At 42.4% G+C, this 20150-nt stretch overlaps 1 protein-coding gene across 1 annotated transcript in view; it reads right to left on the bottom strand.

The window, feature by feature from the left end:
• The window catches only part of dmxl2 (Dmx-like 2), a 35680-nt gene extending 18256 nt beyond the window's left edge, over positions 1-17424 (bottom strand). The window contains exons 1-24 of the mRNA XM_080458363.1: positions 16944-17424; positions 10185-10310; positions 9840-9911; positions 9646-9724; positions 9294-9438; positions 8556-8622; positions 8274-8446; positions 7315-7495; positions 7024-7204; positions 6698-6916; positions 6331-6602; positions 5365-5631; positions 4982-5211; positions 4377-4579; positions 3811-3932; positions 3323-3412; positions 3092-3200; positions 2888-3007; positions 2550-2777; positions 2062-2348; positions 1497-1669; positions 746-1397; positions 266-586; positions 62-181 (exon numbers count right to left, since the gene is read on the bottom strand). Coding sequence (XP_080314489.1) covers positions 62-181; positions 266-586; positions 746-1397; positions 1497-1669; positions 2062-2348; positions 2550-2777; positions 2888-3007; positions 3092-3200; positions 3323-3412; positions 3811-3932; positions 4377-4579; positions 4982-5211; positions 5365-5631; positions 6331-6602; positions 6698-6916; positions 7024-7204; positions 7315-7495; positions 8274-8446; positions 8556-8622; positions 9294-9438; positions 9646-9724; positions 9840-9911; positions 10185-10310; positions 16944-17030 — 4524 coding nt within the window. The 5' untranslated portion in view covers positions 17031-17424. The remainder of the gene's footprint in view (positions 1-61; positions 182-265; positions 587-745; positions 1398-1496; positions 1670-2061; positions 2349-2549; positions 2778-2887; positions 3008-3091; positions 3201-3322; positions 3413-3810; positions 3933-4376; positions 4580-4981; positions 5212-5364; positions 5632-6330; positions 6603-6697; positions 6917-7023; positions 7205-7314; positions 7496-8273; positions 8447-8555; positions 8623-9293; positions 9439-9645; positions 9725-9839; positions 9912-10184; positions 10311-16943) is intronic.
• Positions 17425-20150: the final 2726 nt, after the last annotated feature.

Raw genomic sequence — 20150 nt, 5'->3', positions numbered from 1 at the left:
TGCTAGAGTATATTATATTTAGAAAGTATGTTAGGCATGTTATCTAAAATCTAGAGCATACCTGAGCATGCTCTGGTCCAAAATAGGTAGGTCCATACTGAGAGAGGTTGATAACTCGAGACTTCTTCTCTGGCTTATCGGTGGCAAAGTTCACAAAGTCATCAGTGGTGACCGCTTGAACCTGTTTATTCAGAAAGAAAACAGACAAATAGTTAACCACAAGTCACTACAAACATCAAGATGAGTTCAGGTTTTCCAAACCTACCTGGAAGAGATCGGCGTATTGATCCTCTGTGGACTTCTGGACTCCCTCACTATCAGCTGCCTTAGCAGCCTCTTCCGGTCCCTTGTACGAGGTGTCGAGGTCAGCCAACATGAGGGAGTAAAGGGGCAAGGGAGGGATGGAGTTGATCTCTGTGTAGTCCCTGCCTCCGTCGCGTCCAGCCACAATGGTATCTTTTGCGGTGCTGCCGGTCACACTGATTGTCCGAGACAGATGGCGTCTCGATCCGCCCTCACCTGCCTCCACATCTCTCACTACAGCAACTTCCCCAGCAATACACTTTACCAGGTGAGCAAGGATTGCCTGACACACAAAAGAGCCACTGTTTGTATACTGCACAATCATCAAAATTTGTAACCATGGGCATTGTGAATTTGTATGTGCTTATTTTTACCCATAGAAAATATAAATAATTAAAAATGGGTTTCTTGAGATCTTGAAAGGAGGCACAGAGACACTCACCTTGGCACGACGAACCTTGCCCAGGTCCATGAGTTCCAGGAGCTGAGTAGGATGATACTGGGGTAGTGTCGGGGACAGGGAATGAGCTGCTTCAAACAGCCCCCCTTCCTGAAGACCTGCCGGTGCACGAAGAGCTTCATCGACCGCAGCACTCCCTTCAAACACACTCTTCGATCTGGCTCTCCCTTCAAACACTGAGGAAGAACCTGCGGTTTGACCTCCTGCAATGTCTGCGGATGACAGGTTGCCCTCCTCTCCCTCACCAGGCTTCTTGTCTTGATGCCACTGAGCATACACGTGCATTTCACAGTCCATGCCCACCACCAGGATGCCATCTCTAACCCAGGATAAAGAGACTGGCAGTGATGGCGTGCCATCCACCGATGACAGAAGATCCACAGTTCGAAGCAGGATCCAGCGTGAGCGGATACCCTGCTTGATGCTGCCCCCTAGAGGAAGGGTGATAACAGCCACCCCTTCTTTACTGCTGGTCTGCTCATTCACCATGCCGGAGATACGGCCATACATGAGGATGTTGGAGCCGACCCCCACAGTCAGGATGTGCGATCCATCTTCTTTTGAAAGCCAGTCCAAGTGTACGTAGTGTTTGATGTTGGGTGAGCTATGATCTCTGGTCATGTACAGGTCAGACCTGAAGTGTAATAAAAAAATGTATATAATAAAAATCACTAATGAGACAACCAAAAACAATTACAAAGCTGTCTACACAAAAACACTAAATCCTTCTTACCTGCTGTAGACAAAGAGGTTAGAGTCCACACTAACTCTTGGATCTAGTGTTGATGAAGGCCTGGTGAACTCATCCAGATGGAGAGTTTGCTCTAAAACCCACTCTGATCCTCCAGTGGACTCGCACTCATAGATGGACACATGCATAGAGAAGTTTTCTCCAGAGCTCTGCAGCTGAGGATAAGAGATGGAGGAGTGTTAACATGTAAAAGACATATAGTGATATGGGGTCATGCTTCACCTCCTGAGCGCATTCACATCCTTTTGTGTCGTAAATCATCATGCCGTGTCACAATGATGGATGTTTTACCACTTTGGCAAAGTGCAATTTAAAGCTTTCCGTTCAAGGTATGCTTTTCTTATCGAGATCCTCCCTCACACTATTTGTTTTCTCTACAAATGTGCGTATACGCTACTATATGTAGCATCATTATCTATTTTGAGAATCTATATTAGAATTTATATGGTAAGATGATTAAAGTTATAAAAGTTATAAAAGGTCACACATGCTTATTGAAAAATCATGCTCACAAAACCATTCCAATGCCAACTTGTAAATTTCCCACCTGTCCTTGTCGTGGTTGTTTAAAAGCCACAGCCAGCCTGCCGATGTAGGAGCAGGACACAGCTACAGGCCGACCCGACACACACACGGCACTGTTGTTGTCTTCCTCCTCGTTCATCAGGGCCCAGGGCTCCCAGCGGTATGCACGGTTGTCCTGGCCTTCCTCGCTGTAGCCCTCATCTCCCTCCACAGCACAGCGCCAGAACCGTACACGAGAGTCCGAGCACGTTGTAACAATCAGGTATGGAGCCAGGCACACAGGGTAGATGGAGGAGGAACTGAGATGGCCTAGCAAAAAAAAAAGAAGTAGAAAAAAAAACATTTCAATATTGTCTGTAAATGTGTTTTTCAGCTGAATAAAATTTTTTGAGTATTTGTCAACTGCACTTTTAAGTTATGAGATGTATCCTATTGAACATTGGAAAAATGGGTTTGCTCAATATTTTACATTTGGCAACAATAAGGACTGTGGAACCTTCACAAACAAACCTGCAGAAGGAGTAGCCCTGGTAACCTCCACTCCGTGAGGCAGGTCGAGCCGCTTGCTGTACACCAACTTGGAGCTGAGGATGAGTTTGCTAGCTGATTGCAAGTTAGCTGTAGAAGCCGAGCGTGGCAGAGGTCTGACAGGAGAGGTCTCTGGAGAAGAGTCTGGATTCACAACTTGATTGGGAACCATTAATTGACTCTGGAAGCTATAATCCGGACTTGGTTCGTCTGGACAAAATGAAGCAGAAATGCTAAAGTGAGCCTCCAGCTTTGCAAAGGATATGTTTTTTCTTCTTCAAATATACCAGCAACAACCCAGCCGTGTAGTTTAGACTTACCAACACAGGCTTGCACAGACTTAAGGTGCAAGTGCCACATCTGCAGGACAGAGTTCCTGTTGAGATCCTTTTCTATCACAACCAGAAAAAACTTCTCCGAAAACGGGGCTGGTTGGTACTCTAAATGGAGCAAAAAAAAAAAAAAATCACTGAATCAGCATCAGGTTTGAAAGAGGAGAAGGAAGAATTGGCTGTTATTTTCACCTTCACCAGATGGAAAGGCAGATGTGAATGTTTCTTGTTCTTTCTGAGGCTTGTAACCGAGAATAAAGTCCTCTTGGAAGACATGCAGCAGTTGGGTGTTGGCGCCACACTAGATGGACATGAGCAAACTATCAGTTTGTAGTACAATTTGTAGTTTCAAAACTGTGAGCCCAGAATTTCTGTGAACTACTGATCTGTAGTTACCATGAAAAACACAGAGCGGCTGCTAACCTGATTTGTGATGGCATCCAACTCTATGATACATCCAGGTCTGGCAGTGGACTGCTGGCTGACGATGTTGAACACTTCGCCCACCAATTTCTAAAAAGAGTTGCAAAAGAATGAGTAATTTTTGTCTGGAAATTTAATTTTAAATCAAAAGCAAAATGAGAACAATCCAGCTGAATTATGTTGAGGAGTACCAGACAGGGTATGTTGGGGTTGACCAAATGTTATTTTGAAAACGAGAGGGAGAAACAAGATGATACTTTATTTTTAAATTGTAATTTGTGCACCTGATGTTTATTTTTTAAACACATTCCTTTTTGAAGGCTGCATTGAAGACGATTACTTAAAACCTCAGACATATGAGCGGCTAATGTAAGAAATCTAGTTATATTAGATTTCTCTTCCTTTGTGTCAACATGTGAACGACAATAATTACTTCTGAGTAAGCAATCACATTGTTCATCTGTACTGTGAAAACAGATTAAACTCACAGAAGTTTCAGGATCTGACAGTTCATCCAGCAATTTTCTGGCATCGACCACAGCTTGATAGAGACGCAGGTTTTTACCATCTGATGCCACGAAGCAGGCGCTGGCACTGTTACAGTAAGTTCCTGATGAGCACAAACATGTTTGTCAGAAAGGATTTCATTTACACACAATACAATAGTAATTACGTGCTCAAAAATCCCTCAAAACTCATACAATTATGTTAGTTTGTACACAACGTTAGTAGATAAACATGCATAAAGCAATGTGCCTGTGCTGATATATACAATCAAAACCTTAATTAGAATTACTTAAATACAACTAATGTTTCTTCTGGCAGCTAAAAATAATAATTTAGAGGAACTGCACACAATTAAAGGTACACTGTTACTTTCAAGGTATTGACATAAAAACATATAGTTTGAAACATATGTATTGCTTACCAAAGTATATTTTACGTGGAAAATTGTTTATGACTGCAGGTGCTGGAGACATGCTTGATAATCAGGTTTCTGTACCGTCATTCAATAAAACTTCAATTCATATTCAAAATGCACGGTGAAGCTTACCAAGTACAGAGCTGGGCACAAGTGTAGGGAGCCAAGCGACATTGCTGAAGGCAGAGGTGTGCAGAGAGTTGATGCGGGCCAGTTCAGAGACCCCTCCAGTGCAAGACAAGGGTCCAATGTGGTCCACTCTCCACAAAATCAGCTCACTGTATATGGCATTGGGATCATGAAAGGTCCTTGTTGCTGCATTACGAAGCTGCTTCCTGTCAACACAAAAGAAACTGGGGATCAGTTTTAGTGTTTCTGTCACTAGAACAAGATCTTTATGAATCTCTAGCAGAGCATGTTGCAGAAACATTTCAACCATGTCATTCTTGCAGTAAAAGCTGCAAGTGCACAAGAAAACAGTGTGTAAGCAGCAGGTCACTTATTCTGCTAACTGGTTAGTCTTGTTCTTATATAAGCAAGCAGGTACGCCGTTGTTTTGTTAATGTAAGTTTTTGGTTTTAGGCACCTGAACATACAAGACTGATTAGCACTGTTGTATCTGTGCTGGGAGCGATGGAGTTGTAGACAACAATGTGCTTGTATGTCATAATGATTTGGATTACACCTTTGTTTCTTACTTGAAGAGGATCAACTAAAAATGTGCCTCTGTTCTGTACCTTGGAAGTCCCTTTGGTAGAGGAAATGTGGGAGGCTGCTCCCCTTCCAGACTGCCAGGGGCCGAGGGAGGGGTGAGCAGGGCATTGTGGTGAGAGGAGGTCAGCAGCAGTGGCAGCACTGTGTGACAGGCTTGGTCATTCAGATGAAAGCGGTGGCCGCAGTACCGAAATTTGTGAGATACCGTCAGTACATTGGAGAAGGCAGAACGCTCAGCAAATGTCACTGCCCACTGCAGAGAGAGGGAGTCAAAGCATTATATGAGGCAAAACACGCTAAAAATCACACCGTGGTCTATTTCCCCCCAATGAGTGTGTTAAAGTGAAGATTTTATGTATACATCTGTGTGCAATATGCATCTGGTAAAACAGGAAACATCTTGTACCTGGTTGAGGGACCCATCAACGTGTTTGGAGACCATCATGACAGCAGGACTAATGCCAAAGTAAGGGTTAGGGGAGGAGGCCACAGCAGGTGATCCCAGGCCAGCTGAGGCTGAAGCAGAATGGGAGACATGAGCCATCCTCCCCTGTTCGTTTCCCCCGGCGCTCTCACCCTCAGTCAAAGTGCAGGCATACATGAGGATGTTTTTACTCAGTGAGTTAGCATCACCTGTAGGAAATGCTACTGGGATACGAGAGGAGAAGGACACCTGGTGGGAGATGTGGGAGGAAATAAAGCCATGAGTACCATTGGTGAAACAGTCTTTAGTCCAGAATCTACTGGAGGAAATGTGCTGTTAGTTCTCCACATTTCAAAATATATCAACTCACAAACTGTTTTATATCAGCAATAACAAACTCATAAAAGATGCATGTGTGTTAAATTGTTACAATCAGAACATATGATTTGTCTGTATGATGAACTGGAATACTATAGTCCATGCAACGTAATTACAATATAGTGACATAAGATCTCAATAAACTAAAATAAAGCTTAGCAAATTGCATTCTTTTCTTTAGTGTTGTCCGATGTGTTTCATCTTCCTCAGCCTAATTTGTTTGCAAGTGCTGCTTTTCTTTATGACAGCAGGACTCTCTGGTGCCAACTTCTCACTGCATATTAAAATAAAATCAGTGAGTGAATGTGAAAAATAATTTGGGCTCATTAGTTTGTCTTTGAATCATTAATGTTTGTAAAGTACAAAGATTTGCACAAATTCTGACAGTAATAATTTCTTGCAGCTCTTACATAAGCTTCTTAAAACTGCTGTAATTTTACAATTTAGACAAAGTTTGACCACAACTATCCGGTCTATGTAGTTTGCGTATGCAGCAGCGATTCTCATCTGCCTGATGGCATTATAAATGTGATGAGAAAAGTATCTGTCATATTCTTAAATGTCACTCACCTGAACTTGTCTGAAGATGCCCTGGTTGAATTCATCCAAATATTTTACATGCCAAACCAGGAACGACCCATCAGAGGGATGGATGGTGAACAACATGTCTGGGCTCTTGTTCCACTCTGTGATCAAAGTCTCCATCTTCCGCTCGAGCAGCATGGAGGGCAAAGGCATGCTGGAGCTGGATCCAGGGGAGGAAGCCTTGGTGCTTCCCTGCTCTGCTGACTCACCCTCCTCTCCATGCTCTGAAGACGCTTTGTCAGACATCTCATCGAGGTCTAATGAGCCACAAAACAATATGCTTTTACAACATGATGTTATTTTAAGCTACAGCGTTTGAGCAAAGTGATGCTGCCCTCAAAGTGCGTCATACCAAAGTCAAACTTCATTGGGGATCCTTCGGGGTCTAGGGGGTCTTCAGCAGTCTGGTCCAGCTGCTGTTCGGAGAACTTGCGGAGCTGCAGCATAAAGAGATCCATGGAGGAGGTGAAGCTGAGATCTTTGTTGTTTAGCCAGTGAACCATAAAGCCTCCGCCACCGGTACCATCATCCGGGTTGAAAACTGCAGAGTCTGCTAGCATTGATGGGATATCTGAAAAAAGGTTGGATACAATATTACAGTGTACAGCTGCTTCGAATGACTCGTTCCCTGACATACAGCGTGTATTTTCTGATTCAGATCGAATAATAATTGCTTACCTGTGTTGGGGTTAATGCTGGCTGAGATGTGGAAGTGACAGAGAGCATTGGCATGGTGAGCGATGTGGCGGTGAGTGTGTGCATCCTGTGTGCCAAGCTGGGAGGGAAGCAGCTCACTGTGAGCCACCAGAGCAGAGGATCGTCGCCGACCCCGGCGCAGGTGTTTTAGGTGGTGGATTGACTAATAAAGTTCAAACACACAAACAATTACATTTGTGTAACAGATATAGTACCCATATATATACCCATATAGTTTACAAATAATTGATGGCCATATATGACTCAAAATACCTCTAAAGCATGCTGGATCTTGTCCTTATTGCCTCCCAGGCCTGGCAGGCTGGAGCTGAAGGTGTGAGGGTTCTCAGAGATCTGTCCTCCCAGCAGACTGTCTTCGGGTAATAGAGTCTCTGACCACAGCCGACACACACCGTCTTCACAGGATGTCAGCAACACATTGCACACTGAACCCCTTCAAAACATCAACACAATTCAAATGTCAAAAGTTTTTCTTTTGAAGTCGTGAGATTACAAAAATGTTCATCCAAAATACATTTCAGATTAATTCCAGAATGTTATGCACCCAAAACTGTGTAGTATTCAGACAATGGATGTGATGAGATGTATGACTGCATAATCATTTATACTACTGTCATCATTTGGTAATTTTACTATATTTTCAAAGGAATCTATGACTATGGACATCATAGATTATACTAATTCAGTAATAAACATGATCTTAATCTCTCCATCAAATGAAAAAATAGTAAAAGCTAACTTAAAAAATAAAGCCTTAATGAAAGTTACCATTGACGTGTGCAAACTTACTTGAACGCAAACAGCAAAATGAAAATGAAAAAGCAACATTAAATAGTTGGACACCATTTTATTGCCTGCTTTAACACATGATTCAGCATCTTTAATTTGCTCTACAGCCACAGATAAATCTGACCGGTGCTAAACAACCATAAAACAGAGCACTGTTCTATAAAGACTACTTGGTCCAGAATGCTATGAAAACAATGCTCGTTTTCATTGGGTTGTGGGTTTTTGCCAGAGCCAATAGTTTGAAATGATCTTATCTAAATGACTTTAAAAAGTGTAAGATTTGTTGGTTGCGGTGGCAGCTTGTCATTAAGAGTTAACGTTGGGTCGTGAAGCCAGACCAGTCGAGGACCACTGCTCGAGGTGATACGCAAGAATGGATAGGAAAGTATAACAATCCTGACTTTGTGATTGTGGATGCTTACTTTGGCATGTACTTGCTGGTCTTCCTCCAGGACATCCCAGTGACCGAGCGTGGATGTGCCAAGTAAACAAAGGAGAAGTGAACAGGAAGAGGCTTTTTGTCTGATTGGTCCTGAACCACCACCGCAGAGCGCCAACCGGTGGTGGGATACCACACCTTGAGTAAACAGTCATCCTGTATATGTACACAAATGTATTCATTACAGCAGCCAAACACATCCCCAAGTGTGTAAAAAGATGCCATATTTTGGAGTTTTGGGACATGTCAACATGACTTGTTTTACCTTTCCGACAGTTGCGACGTACTCTCCATCAGGAGACCACTTGGCAATGTGAACAGAAGCAGCAGTCCTAAGAGACACAAGAGGACAAACAACAATATCAGCTATATTCACTTCTCCATGGGGGACGCTCAGCAGAGTAAACAAGACAAGTGGTTTCCTGTCAGCAGTCAATGTGTGTCACTCGCATGCCATTGTTTTAGAGGTTTCCATGTGTCATCATATGACAATTACGAATATGGCTTTGTACGTTTATTACTGTTTGCACAACATAAAGCACAGGCTGCACACTAAAGAAATGGTATAAGACTACACATAAACCTTTTGTATAAGGTTAGCTGGTTAATCAGTAACCACACCTATGTTTTTACAAGAGAAAATCATAATTCGCCATCTTTTAAGAGGAAGAACTTCGGTTAATGATTGTCTGCACAGGGAGGGAACCGACACTTGATTGCGTGACTGGACAAAAATTATCAGGGGTCAGAGAAGATCATTTATTTTGCAACACTTTAACTTTCAACAAGTAAAAATGAAACTTCACAATTTTGCTACATTTTTAGATGCGGACAATGTTTTTGATTTATAAGGATGAAGAGATTTGCTGCCCTACATTAGCTACACTTGCTTACAAAAAATGATCTGCTGACCTAATGTAGATCCTTCTAATGAAATGTGTTTCTTTTAACAAGCCAATAAGGTGGGGTCTATGTTTCAGTATTTAAAAAAGCAGTAACGCACTTGCACTGCCAGACACAGTTCCAGTCATTGAGGACAGGGTGGGGCCGGTCCTCCATCATCTGCCCATCCTCCTCCTCTATCAGGGCATCTGTCAGCGGAGGAGCCCACAGCTGGAGCCGCTCGGTTGCTGCTAGGATACGGTTCCCTGAGGACACAAAAGCACTATGATGTACACCTCGTGTCCCACGTTGTCTACTACAGTACACGAGCCACACACAAACACACACACAGTGACTCTTACATAATGCACAGCAGTTCAAACAAGCCAAAAAGGGGGTCAGAAGTAAGAGTTGTGTGATCTGAGGATTCATTTTGTTCAAACATCTGTTGAACACAGAAAGCAAAGGTGTACCTTGTGGGTCCCAAGCCAAGTTGTAGGTGATGGCATCGAGGAAGAACTGTCCTGTCTTTTGCCACTGATAGTTAAGCTGCTGTTAGTGGTGGGAGAGCGACACACACCATGCAATGTTATTGGCACACAGGTGTGATCAAACGCAGTACACAGTGATACAAGTCTCAAAGACAGAGTCCAGCAGTCATACTTACATTGTGGCGTTTATTTGGGTTGGTAGAAAGAGGTTCAAAGACGCAGACTGTGTTTCCATAGGATGCAGCAATCTAAAAATAAAGAACTGCGTTCATCATCACAACATTGCTCACCCCATCAGTGCTTCTGCACCGTCATTCCCACAGGAGAGGGGCAAGGAGGGGAGTGGTGCAGGAGAGCAGGAAGACAAGAGCACGGGCAGTGCAAGACGGCAGCAAGCACAGCTAAATGTGCCTCTTTATGCTCAGCGTCACTGATAATGTCTTCTGGCAACCCAGGAAAAAAATAATAAAACTACACGAACTGTGTGTGGGAGTGTGTCTCAGTGTGCAGTCGACACTTACCCTGCCAAGCTGGTGGGAGCACTCCACGCAGCCCACCTGTATGTTTCCATTCTGAGCTCCCGGGATAATCTGAACACAATCAAAATCACTCGCCAGTATCACTACATCACACCCTGAGCCGTAGGCCTGAAACACAGACAGACGAGAAGGAACAAAATCAGATGATTGAAAAATAAACAAATGGAACAAGAGAAGCCTCATTGCCAATACATTTATCCATAAACATTTGAAATAAATGTATTTAGAAGAAGAGAAGAGAATCAGTGCATCACAGGCCACATTATCACTGAAGGACACAAGTGCACATCGACTGTGGTTTAAACATATACAGCCACACAATACCTTTGAGTGCTGACAGAAACTGGTGATTCATAAACTCCAGGCCAGTCGCATCTCTCAGGCAGTTTTACTAATCATAGTGAAGTATGGGAACAACAGCTCAAGAAATACAAATAGCCTTTCCAGGAAATTATATAATTATCCGAATAGTGCAGAGCAGCATGACTACAAACAGAAAACTCCAATCTGGAGCTAGAGTGCACTTTTATCTGGAAAATGATGTGAAGAGTAAATTATCTAAAAAAAAAAGTGTGATTTATATGATACATTAGTCTCATGTCATAAATGGAAACAAATGTGATAAAATGCCTGTATTGTCATGTATTTCAAGGTTAAAACAAGATGTTATTTTTTGTTAAAAGAAATTAATGTGTTAATCCTACACGCCCATTAAAGTAAAACACAGTGAGTTACAATTTGCCATGACTGTATGCAGGTTGATTCAAGGTATAGTGAAGAAATCTGACATAATTCTCCAAAAACTCATCATGTGACCGAGAAATCCCCACAAACAAGTTTAAGACACATTTTCTCTAAAAACTCTGAATTATTGCTTTGTACCGCCTCTTCAGAATGGACCTTGCACATGTTTGCATCGAGAATTTTAAAGCCAAACGAGTGCATCATGGGAATCTTAAACTCGGACTGTGGGAACATTATTTGTACTGATCATTACACTGACGCAAAAACAAGGCCTTCAATGACACTAATATGAATACTGTATGAGAAGAGTGCAATACTAGCACAGCTTGGCCGTTATTTTTAAATCAGCAATGGCAGCCTGCAACGGGAAAACCAACACAGGAGACAAATAATGCGACGAACACACCCTTGGATGCAGTTTGGTATCCGACTGCATGGAGAACATACTTGGAAACACACAGAGACACCAAAGATGCAATTTTCCTCCACTAGCGAGGTGATCTGCGTAAACATTTGCAAGAGGAGCTGAAGGGAAAATTGATCTGATTATCATAGCTGGCGGCTGGCATACATGGGCAGAATGGCAGGAATGGCAGCAGCACCTGGGAGACAGGCTGCTGACCTCAAAAGCAACAGTACAGTCAGGATGACGGCTCCAGTCGTTCATTATTCAAGAGAACAGGAGGAGCAGCTGAGAAACTCTGGGTCACACAACAAGACAGGATTATTCGCCAAAGGTATAAGACAAAGTGACAGCCAGGGATGAAGTTATACTTTACATATTGTAACATAATATGGAAGCTACGGGTAGAAAGAAACCAAAGGAAGATGTGTGCTTTACTATTATTGCAGCAGTGGCTTATGCACATTATTGCTGGAATTAAAGGCGGTCACCGTCACGCACCGTCTACAACTGTTCTGCACCTCTCCACCTCACACACACCCACACACCCACACACCCACACACCCACACACCCACACACCCACACACCCACACACCCACACACACACACACACACACATACACACACAAATGAGAAAATGTGTCCTTAATGTACCATTTTCTACAGGGAGTTAATTTCCTTGCAGGACATTAAGATCGTAATCTTTACTAGTATCGATCCTTAGACAGGATAAGCCATCATCACTGCTTTGTTCTTAGAATTTGGGCCAGTCGTCCTGCATTCCTTTCACTGGTCAGACAATTTTTGTCTTAAGTCAGAGTTCGTGCTCTTGCACAAAGACGGGACAGTATCTGTGTATTCATTGATCTTTTCAGTTTGATATTTTGTGTTTACATTAGGGCGGCACAATATATCACACATTTCCCATCAGGAAACCAACATTACAAAAGACAGACTGTACTCTAATAAATGACATGTTTCTAAATCAAGGGGGTAAATTAGTAAAAACAACAAAGCAAATATGTGCTCCACATTGGAAACACTGCTATTAGCAACAGCACGTCAAAAAAACAATTTGGATCCAAGAGGAGAAAGAGCACTGTTATCTGGAAGTACTAATCTCAAAGCATATTCACCTGATATCTTACAGCCCTAGTTTACTTGATGACTTGAATAATCTAACAGATGAGAATTTTAATGTACATGTAAAAAGGGCATGATAATAAGTAACTAAATCCATGTATTAGTACATTTTAGGTGCATCGGTTAAAGCAAATACAGTGCATGCAATGACTCTTTCATAGATTTGAGACAAAATTGACTCGGAGTGGCGGATTGACTAATTGTGTGATCAGAGCGTGGAGTTGACAGATCACACAGTTCTAATAAATACTCCAAAATCGATAGCATCATCACTAACAATTTTCAGTTGGAACAATTCAACTTTTTGGGAATGAATGTTGAGGCATTCATTTGAAGAGAAGAGACCTAAACATCTCACACTGAACAATTGCACAAATACACACAGTTACTCCCACTATATTGGAGAAAGTCCTTATTATATACAGAGTATTTGATGGTATAAAAAAGAGACTAAAATGTTGTTTTTCATTCTTATTCACTTTATAGATTTTCTTATATTGTTTGTCGTTTGGGATCCTTCCAAAGGAAATTAGATATTGAACAGTCATGACCGAGAATCACATCTCGAGTCTCCAGCACCTCAATAATAATCCAGAGGCGGCACATACTGTATTTAATGACACACACATCTGAAAAGATCAGTCTATTGGACTTATTTTTCTGTCACATCAATGAGTGAACACGTCTTGAAATAACTGAGAAGAAAGCGACCCAATAATTACCATTCAACTATGACTTTAGTCCCTTTAAAGTCCGTCCTTCAAGGACATATAACATAGATATTTGCTGGAAATTTATTTCAATGAATCTAGTTATCAAATTGGGCTTATTTGTTCATTATTATTTGTTGGGAAACCCCTCTTCCTTTTAAAGTCACTCACCAAATTGTATTTTAATCTACTAAATTATAAGATATGATACTTAAAAAAGAAAAACAAAAAAAAGACATCTCACTGATAAGGAACACTTAAAATCCTTTCTTTCAAAATGAAAACCACCAATAGGCAGAATTGGCTGTTTTACTGTCAGTTTTTTCTTTTCTTTTCCAAGGACAGGAGTGAATGTGGTCATGTGATGTGTAATGAAAGTAGATAAGAGGAACAGATCACTTCTGCCTTCATTCCATCAGACGCCACTTCTTACTAAAGCCTAACGCAATCATGCGAGCATGTCCCACATCCACAGCTGCCACTATATGTGGCTTTTTTTTTTTAATGTCAGTTTACCCGCTGACTTCAGGAAGGAGTAAAACGCTTCAGCTGCAGAGATTTAAAAACATGATTGATCATTTGTGACCTATAACCTGGTGCTTCCGTCAGTCTGTAATGAGACACCATCCCTGGGGAAGCCAATAGCACAGACATGTACTTTGATCCTCACTGTCTACCGTCAGACCATGTGGGACTTGCTGTTCACTGCAACTAAACAGTGAACAACAAAAAACGGCTCTGAAAATAGCCTCAGTCTTTCTCCTCTCTGCTACATCCTACTGAAGTTGATCAAAGTAGCCAGTCAGACTGGCAACAGCAACTTAATGGAAGATTTTCAGAGGCACAGTTTGACGTTAATTCACTTTTTCAAGTGAGCTATAGAGCTGCTTCCATGGTTAACTTAAAAATTTACGACAATAGAGATCGTGTCTTAGCCTCTCATGGATAATTTACTCTTTGTGGGCACATTTAAAAAATTGTTTATTTTTTTTTAAATGAAATATTTCTATTTTGATTTGTTCTGTAATTGTCCTCCGGAATTCATATGGGAATCCAATATGCAAGCGCCGCCGCTGCACATGCAAATCTCCCCTAACAAAGGGCCAACAAAACCTGACGGGACTTTGCCTACAGGTGTAAGTAGTCATGAGTCCGGAGCAGTGAAATTTGGAAAAAATATGCCTGCACATACGCCTGAGAAACAATTCCCGACAGGATTTATGTAATCTCAGAAAATCATGGCCAGTTTTGACTCGTCTGTTTCCTGATGTTGGTCCAGATCTTTAAAAGATGAAGAAATGACATAGATAGGAAAAAGGGAGACATGTGAAGTCATAGTTAGTCCATGCAGGCTCTCACTCTGCTTTGTGGTTTACACGTGTATTCTATTTTTAGCAGATCTCACATCTGCAGCTTTGCATATCAAACTCAGGTTGTTTGTGGGTGCATTCACATCACTACCCATCAGGTAAGAAGCTTGATAACCGACATAAAAATAGGCTATTTTAAATCGTTATAGTACACGATCCTGACATAAAACACTGCTTTTCAGTGTCGTGTAATTCTTCAATAAGTCAGTCAGCTTATTCCACTTGTAGAACCGACATTAGCCATCATCTATTAGCCTCACTGGACGGTAACGTCAGCGCACCTGTAGTTCATCGTCCATTCACATTTAAATCCTTCTCTTCATGATTCTGTCAGAGTGTTGGTGTGGGATATGAAATGCAGCGCAGGCCCTGCTGGACGTGAAAACCTCCCGGTTGCTGTTGGGTGTGTGTGGGTTTTGTCTGGGTTTGGCCTAGGAGCCCTTGGGGTCAGTGTGAGTGTAACTGAATTGGACATGATGCCGAGTGTTCTTCAAATACCCTCTCCGACACAGAAAGAAAACACCAGGCGCAGGAACTGGCGGCCTGTGGCAACATGCAAGGCTTTAAGCTTCACCACCATCTCTGTTTGTAGATAGAACCCCACGTACAACATCTGGGGGCTTTACATTTGGACCGCAAAGGCAAACAAGTCTTGTGTAAAAAAAATAAAAAAAATAAATAACAGAGAGGGTTAGTGATTTACTGTACAATACTCCTAGAAGCCAGGAAGGGAGGAGAGGAGTGTGCCTGTGCCTCCGTAAATTGACGAGACTATGAAGTCAAAACAACAATAAGACACCTCCTCACTAACAGGCAGCAGGAACAGACCAATTCAAATCTGGCAGCCATTAGCCAGGCTTACTGTGATCTCAGCACGAGGGAACGATGCAGCTTCAAAGCTGCTTGAGAATTCATCGTCAGCCACAACCCAGCTATTTCTTACGAATGCACGCAATCTTCACAAAAATCAAACCTCGCTATAAGAGAAAATATTCTTGTATCATTTCAGTCCATGATGAACTGTGTGACAATGTAATAAACAGCAAAGAAATGAAGATTACTCCACTAAAGCTCAAAATAATATCTGCTTTGGATGGTTTTGTTGCTCAGTGGATGTCTTAAAAGTCTTCCCACTGTCGATAAAATCCCTGAACTCTGCTATCTACTAAACTATGACAAGCGAACATTTGGTCATTTAGTGTTTGCCTACAAAATATTGTTCTAAGACCAAATGTTATAGAAATGTCAAATAGCACCTCCGTCATGATAGCATAACCTCTTGTAGGAGCTCGCTAACCCATTCATTTGACCGAAAGTCACAACATTTGTTGGGAGTTATGAAACATTGTGTATCATTTCCTGCCTGCCAAACAAAAGAGGCTGTAATATAATGCGCTCTTGCCATGTCTCGCAACTGTAAATGGAGTATTGACTGTTGCTTCTCGGCCCTGTCAACTTCAGGCACAAAGAGTCATTTTGGTGAGTTGCCAGACCTCAAGACAGACAAAGTGAATATTTATATCCCGCGGATGTCAACATATATGAAGAGACAGTGTTTTGTGGAGATATAAATAGGACATTGTGATGTACAAGAGGTGAATTGATGAGTTTGTGTTTTTTTATTTTTTTTTTATAAGATGTGTCTCCTCCAACAGCAGCCTGCAGATGAGCCTTTCTACCTCATGTATCCTTATAAGGCTGTGTACGTCAGGACTGGCGCAGCTGATGCCGGGATGACAGCGAGCTGATGATCCGTGAGGAGGATTTAACGCCAAATGGGAGCAAGCTTAGCTGCTTCGGCAAACACGAAGCGTTTGCATTCTGGTGATATTTCGCAATTTGGTCAACCGCCCCCCCCAAACTCACACCACCCTCCGTTCATTATCAACTGTAGAGATATATAAAAAAAATAAAAAATTTAAAAAAATAAAGCCCAGCTCGGTGCAAATATTGGCCGATACTGTTCTGGCTGCACAAAGGGATTCCCTTGCAGTAATTCTAACGTTACGGGATGCAGCTAAAGGTCATTTGAGTGGCTAGCGTTGACGGTGATAAATAAAAAAAAAAAAAAAGAAAAGCGTAGCGGAGGCGGCCGCCGCGGTTGGACGTCTGGCGGAGCTTCCTGACTCGTCGACGGCTGCCTGACTGGCTGGCTGTCAGTGTGGAGGGGAGCCGGGGAGGAGGATGCCCCCGCCGCCTCCCGTCCTGTCCGCGGGTCTCTCTCTCGGTGCGGCAGTGTGGCTCCTGAGCTCCCTAACCCGGGGGCTAGCTTTAGCTCGCTAGCTGCTCCGCGTTACACACAGTGTGAGGCGGCTAGCCTCGCCGCCCCTGCTAGCCTCATCGGCAAATAACGTCAAAATAAAGCCTCACCGTGAACGGGACGTCATTCACGCTCCCCACCGAGTAGCAGCAGTCACCGGGATTCACGGCTCCCGTCAGAACCTGGTGCAGATGCATCTTTTTTGTTGTTGTTGTTGTTGTGGTTGTTGTTTCCCCCCTTCGTTGTGTTCCAGCAGCAGATGTGTTGTTGTTTTTTTTAATTATTTATAACGAGTCCACCCTTTCGGTTTCTCCATCGAGCGGCGGCTGGGAATTCCATCAGTAACGTGAACGTCGTCCTGTCGGCCTGTCAGCGTCGTTCCTCCTCCACCAACGGCGAGGTTGTGGGGAATAATGATGATAATAATAATACCGTGTGCGTTCCACCCGTTGTGGATGTCACCTCAGCCTGTCCACACATCTATTTAACGCGGAAAAGTGGCCGTCCGTCCGCCGCCTCTCGCTGTCAACACCATCCCCACGATTAATCGTGAGAGCCGAGGCAGCGGGGTCTCTGCAGCGAGCCTGACATGCGCGTTCACGACGTTCTCCAGGCACGACTGAACAGCCATAGATCTAGTGCATCTAGATCACTCAACACGAACATGTCTCTCGCTAAAAGCACGATTTGATCATAAACTGCTAAATTAAAAGACACGTATTTATATAGTCGTACGTACTCGTTAAAACGATGGCGACATTATTCCAATAATCTACCATATTTATTTGAAAGCGCAGTCGATACGATCTAGTCTGCGTATTTCTATACATTCGGGGCGCCTGTTTGTAGATTTGAGTTCATTGATCATGTGTGTCTGATCCTGGGTAAAGTAAGAAGTGATTGGGAAATGATTACCTCACTAAGTCATCACTCGAGAATAAAACTGGACGTGAAATTATAATGAAACGCAACAGAGAGCACGACCTAGAAGAGAAAAGCCACAACCTGTATGATTTCTCATGGGTGTCCTCATTAAGGTCTTGTAGAACTGCAAAAGCCACACCAGAGTCAGTGGGCTGGATAATGCACGTGTAACACTGGTGCAATCACTCCATTCCAAAGGAAACGTGATTTTTTTTTAATTCTAGAGGTGGAACTGAAGTCATCAACCCACTTACTATTTCTTCTGCAGAATTCACAAGTAAGCTGAGATGAGTATTTGCTCCGAAACTACTGAATGGCGTAATGTGATATTTTCAAGCCAAAACAACACACTGTGGAAATTGAATACTTTTTCTGATCAAACTGAAAATACTGTTTTAAATAGTGACACTGTGGTGCAGTGGTTCGTACTGTCATCTCACCATCTCACTTCTGCTTCAGTCCAAGACAGGGCCTATCTGGGGGAAGTGAAATGAAGTTTTCATGCTCTCTTTGTACTTGCATCCGTTTTACTGGTGAAATTCAGCTTCCTCTGCATGACTGTTAGGCTTAATACTGATTCTAAATTGGCTGTAGATGTGTTTAGGTGATTGTCTGACTCAGAATTAGCTATAATTTAGATAAAACCATTATTAAAGATGAATAGATTGATGGAGGACTATTTGCTTCACTGACTGCTAATCGGAAGAATATTAGAAACTGTTACCTGCACTCCTCGTTTGTGTTTGTCTTTGAGCTATATTTATATGCTCTGGAATTAGACTTTATGTGAACATTGTGTCTGATTTTATGTAGTTCTTTAAGGAACGTTTTTGTATGTTGTACTTAAGCTAACAAGTCATATGTGTATGAAATATGAATGATCTGATGTGTCAACTATGATCCTGTTTACACATCACCTCAAGAGCACCAGCAGGAGACTTTACTTAGACTTTACAATGTAGATTTTAAGGTTGAGTGGAGAAAACTTACACATTAACATAAAAAAAGAAAAAGAAAAATCCCAGTTAAAAATTCTGCTGTATGTTTGCCAATGAAATTAACTTAAAAATCTACTTTAATACCTTACAATGCACGTACATGGTGTCCACTATTCACATCTTTGAGAGAACAGAGCAAGATGGCGGAGCTTTGCAGTGGCCGCTCCTCATCTTATCTGTTTTTACTCATCTCTCTGATGAGATTCAATGGAGCACATCACAATACTGTTGAGGCTTTTTCCCTTCTGTATCCTCTCTTCCATTGTAACATTTGCCACTTCTTTATTGGTGGATTAATGATTAGACGGATCCAAGTGGGCAATACACCACACACCATCAAGACACTGGCCTAGTTATTTAAGGCACACTGACATCATGAGGCAGGGCCTGCCTGCCAGCCACCATGACACACACAGGACAACAGGACAGAAGATGGCCAGGCCGTTGCCCAGAGAGAACGTGACACATACGCATAAACAGTGTCAACAACAATGGCAGAGCCGACTCATCATATACCATGTGTATCTGTCCATTTAGCATTTTTCTTAAGCCGCATTCGTCCAATGCTAAAGCTGTTCTTTAATCACACATTGGCACAATGAACAAGAAAACAGACACAAAAGAAGTAGTCTATATGTGCTGAGTGAGGTGTTGGGCTCAAGATCACTCAAAACATTTTATTCTCGTATTTCAGAATTTCCAATTATAGACTAACTTCAGTAGCCCTGTAATATGTCCACTGTGATACCAGAATGTGGCAGGCCTTTGTGAGCCGTTATAAATCAGAAGCAACATCCACGGTCGACTGTGTAGCATTATGTAACCCAGCGAGCCTTCCGGTAAATTGAAATTCAGTGAAATCTTGCCAGAAATCTGCCTCTTTCAGCTTTTTTGTCTTCGGATAATTTTAAAGGGCAGACTGCTGTGAGCAAACGTGACTAAGAGTGTGACTGCATCCCTCCAGGCTGAAGTCGTTACCTTACAGCACTTCTCCGTGACTGAAAAAGCAATCTCCGAAATAGATCAAACCTGTGGACCTGATATGAACAGCTCCGTGCAGGCGAGTTCATCCACGTGTACCTGCCCATACTCATTATTTTTGACATGATAGAGGACATCCACTTTAGATTATCGACAAGCGGCAAATTCACCTCTGAAGGCGCACGTTGTGCAGCTGGAGCCAAAACAGTGAGATCATTGCAGAGAAAACAGAGCCATTGAAGTAAATTAGGAGATACTATTGCTGCAGTATAGCCCATCAACGCAGACACAAGAGTGTTCAGAGCAATAAAGGACGCTCATGCAAAAGTGCGTATTGTAGATGTGCATGAGAGCGATAGAGACAGAGGTGGTTGACACTGAGTAATAACTACTGTATATCTGGGTATTGCAGAA

The sequence above is a fragment of the Lipophrys pholis genome (genome assembly GCF_963383615.2).
Source record: "Lipophrys pholis genome assembly, chromosome: 2".
Classification (NCBI taxonomy): Eukaryota; Metazoa; Chordata; class Actinopteri; order Blenniiformes; family Blenniidae; genus Lipophrys; species Lipophrys pholis.
The sequence above is the reverse complement of the archived record's forward strand: the minus strand, read 5'-3'. Positions and strand labels throughout refer to the sequence as shown.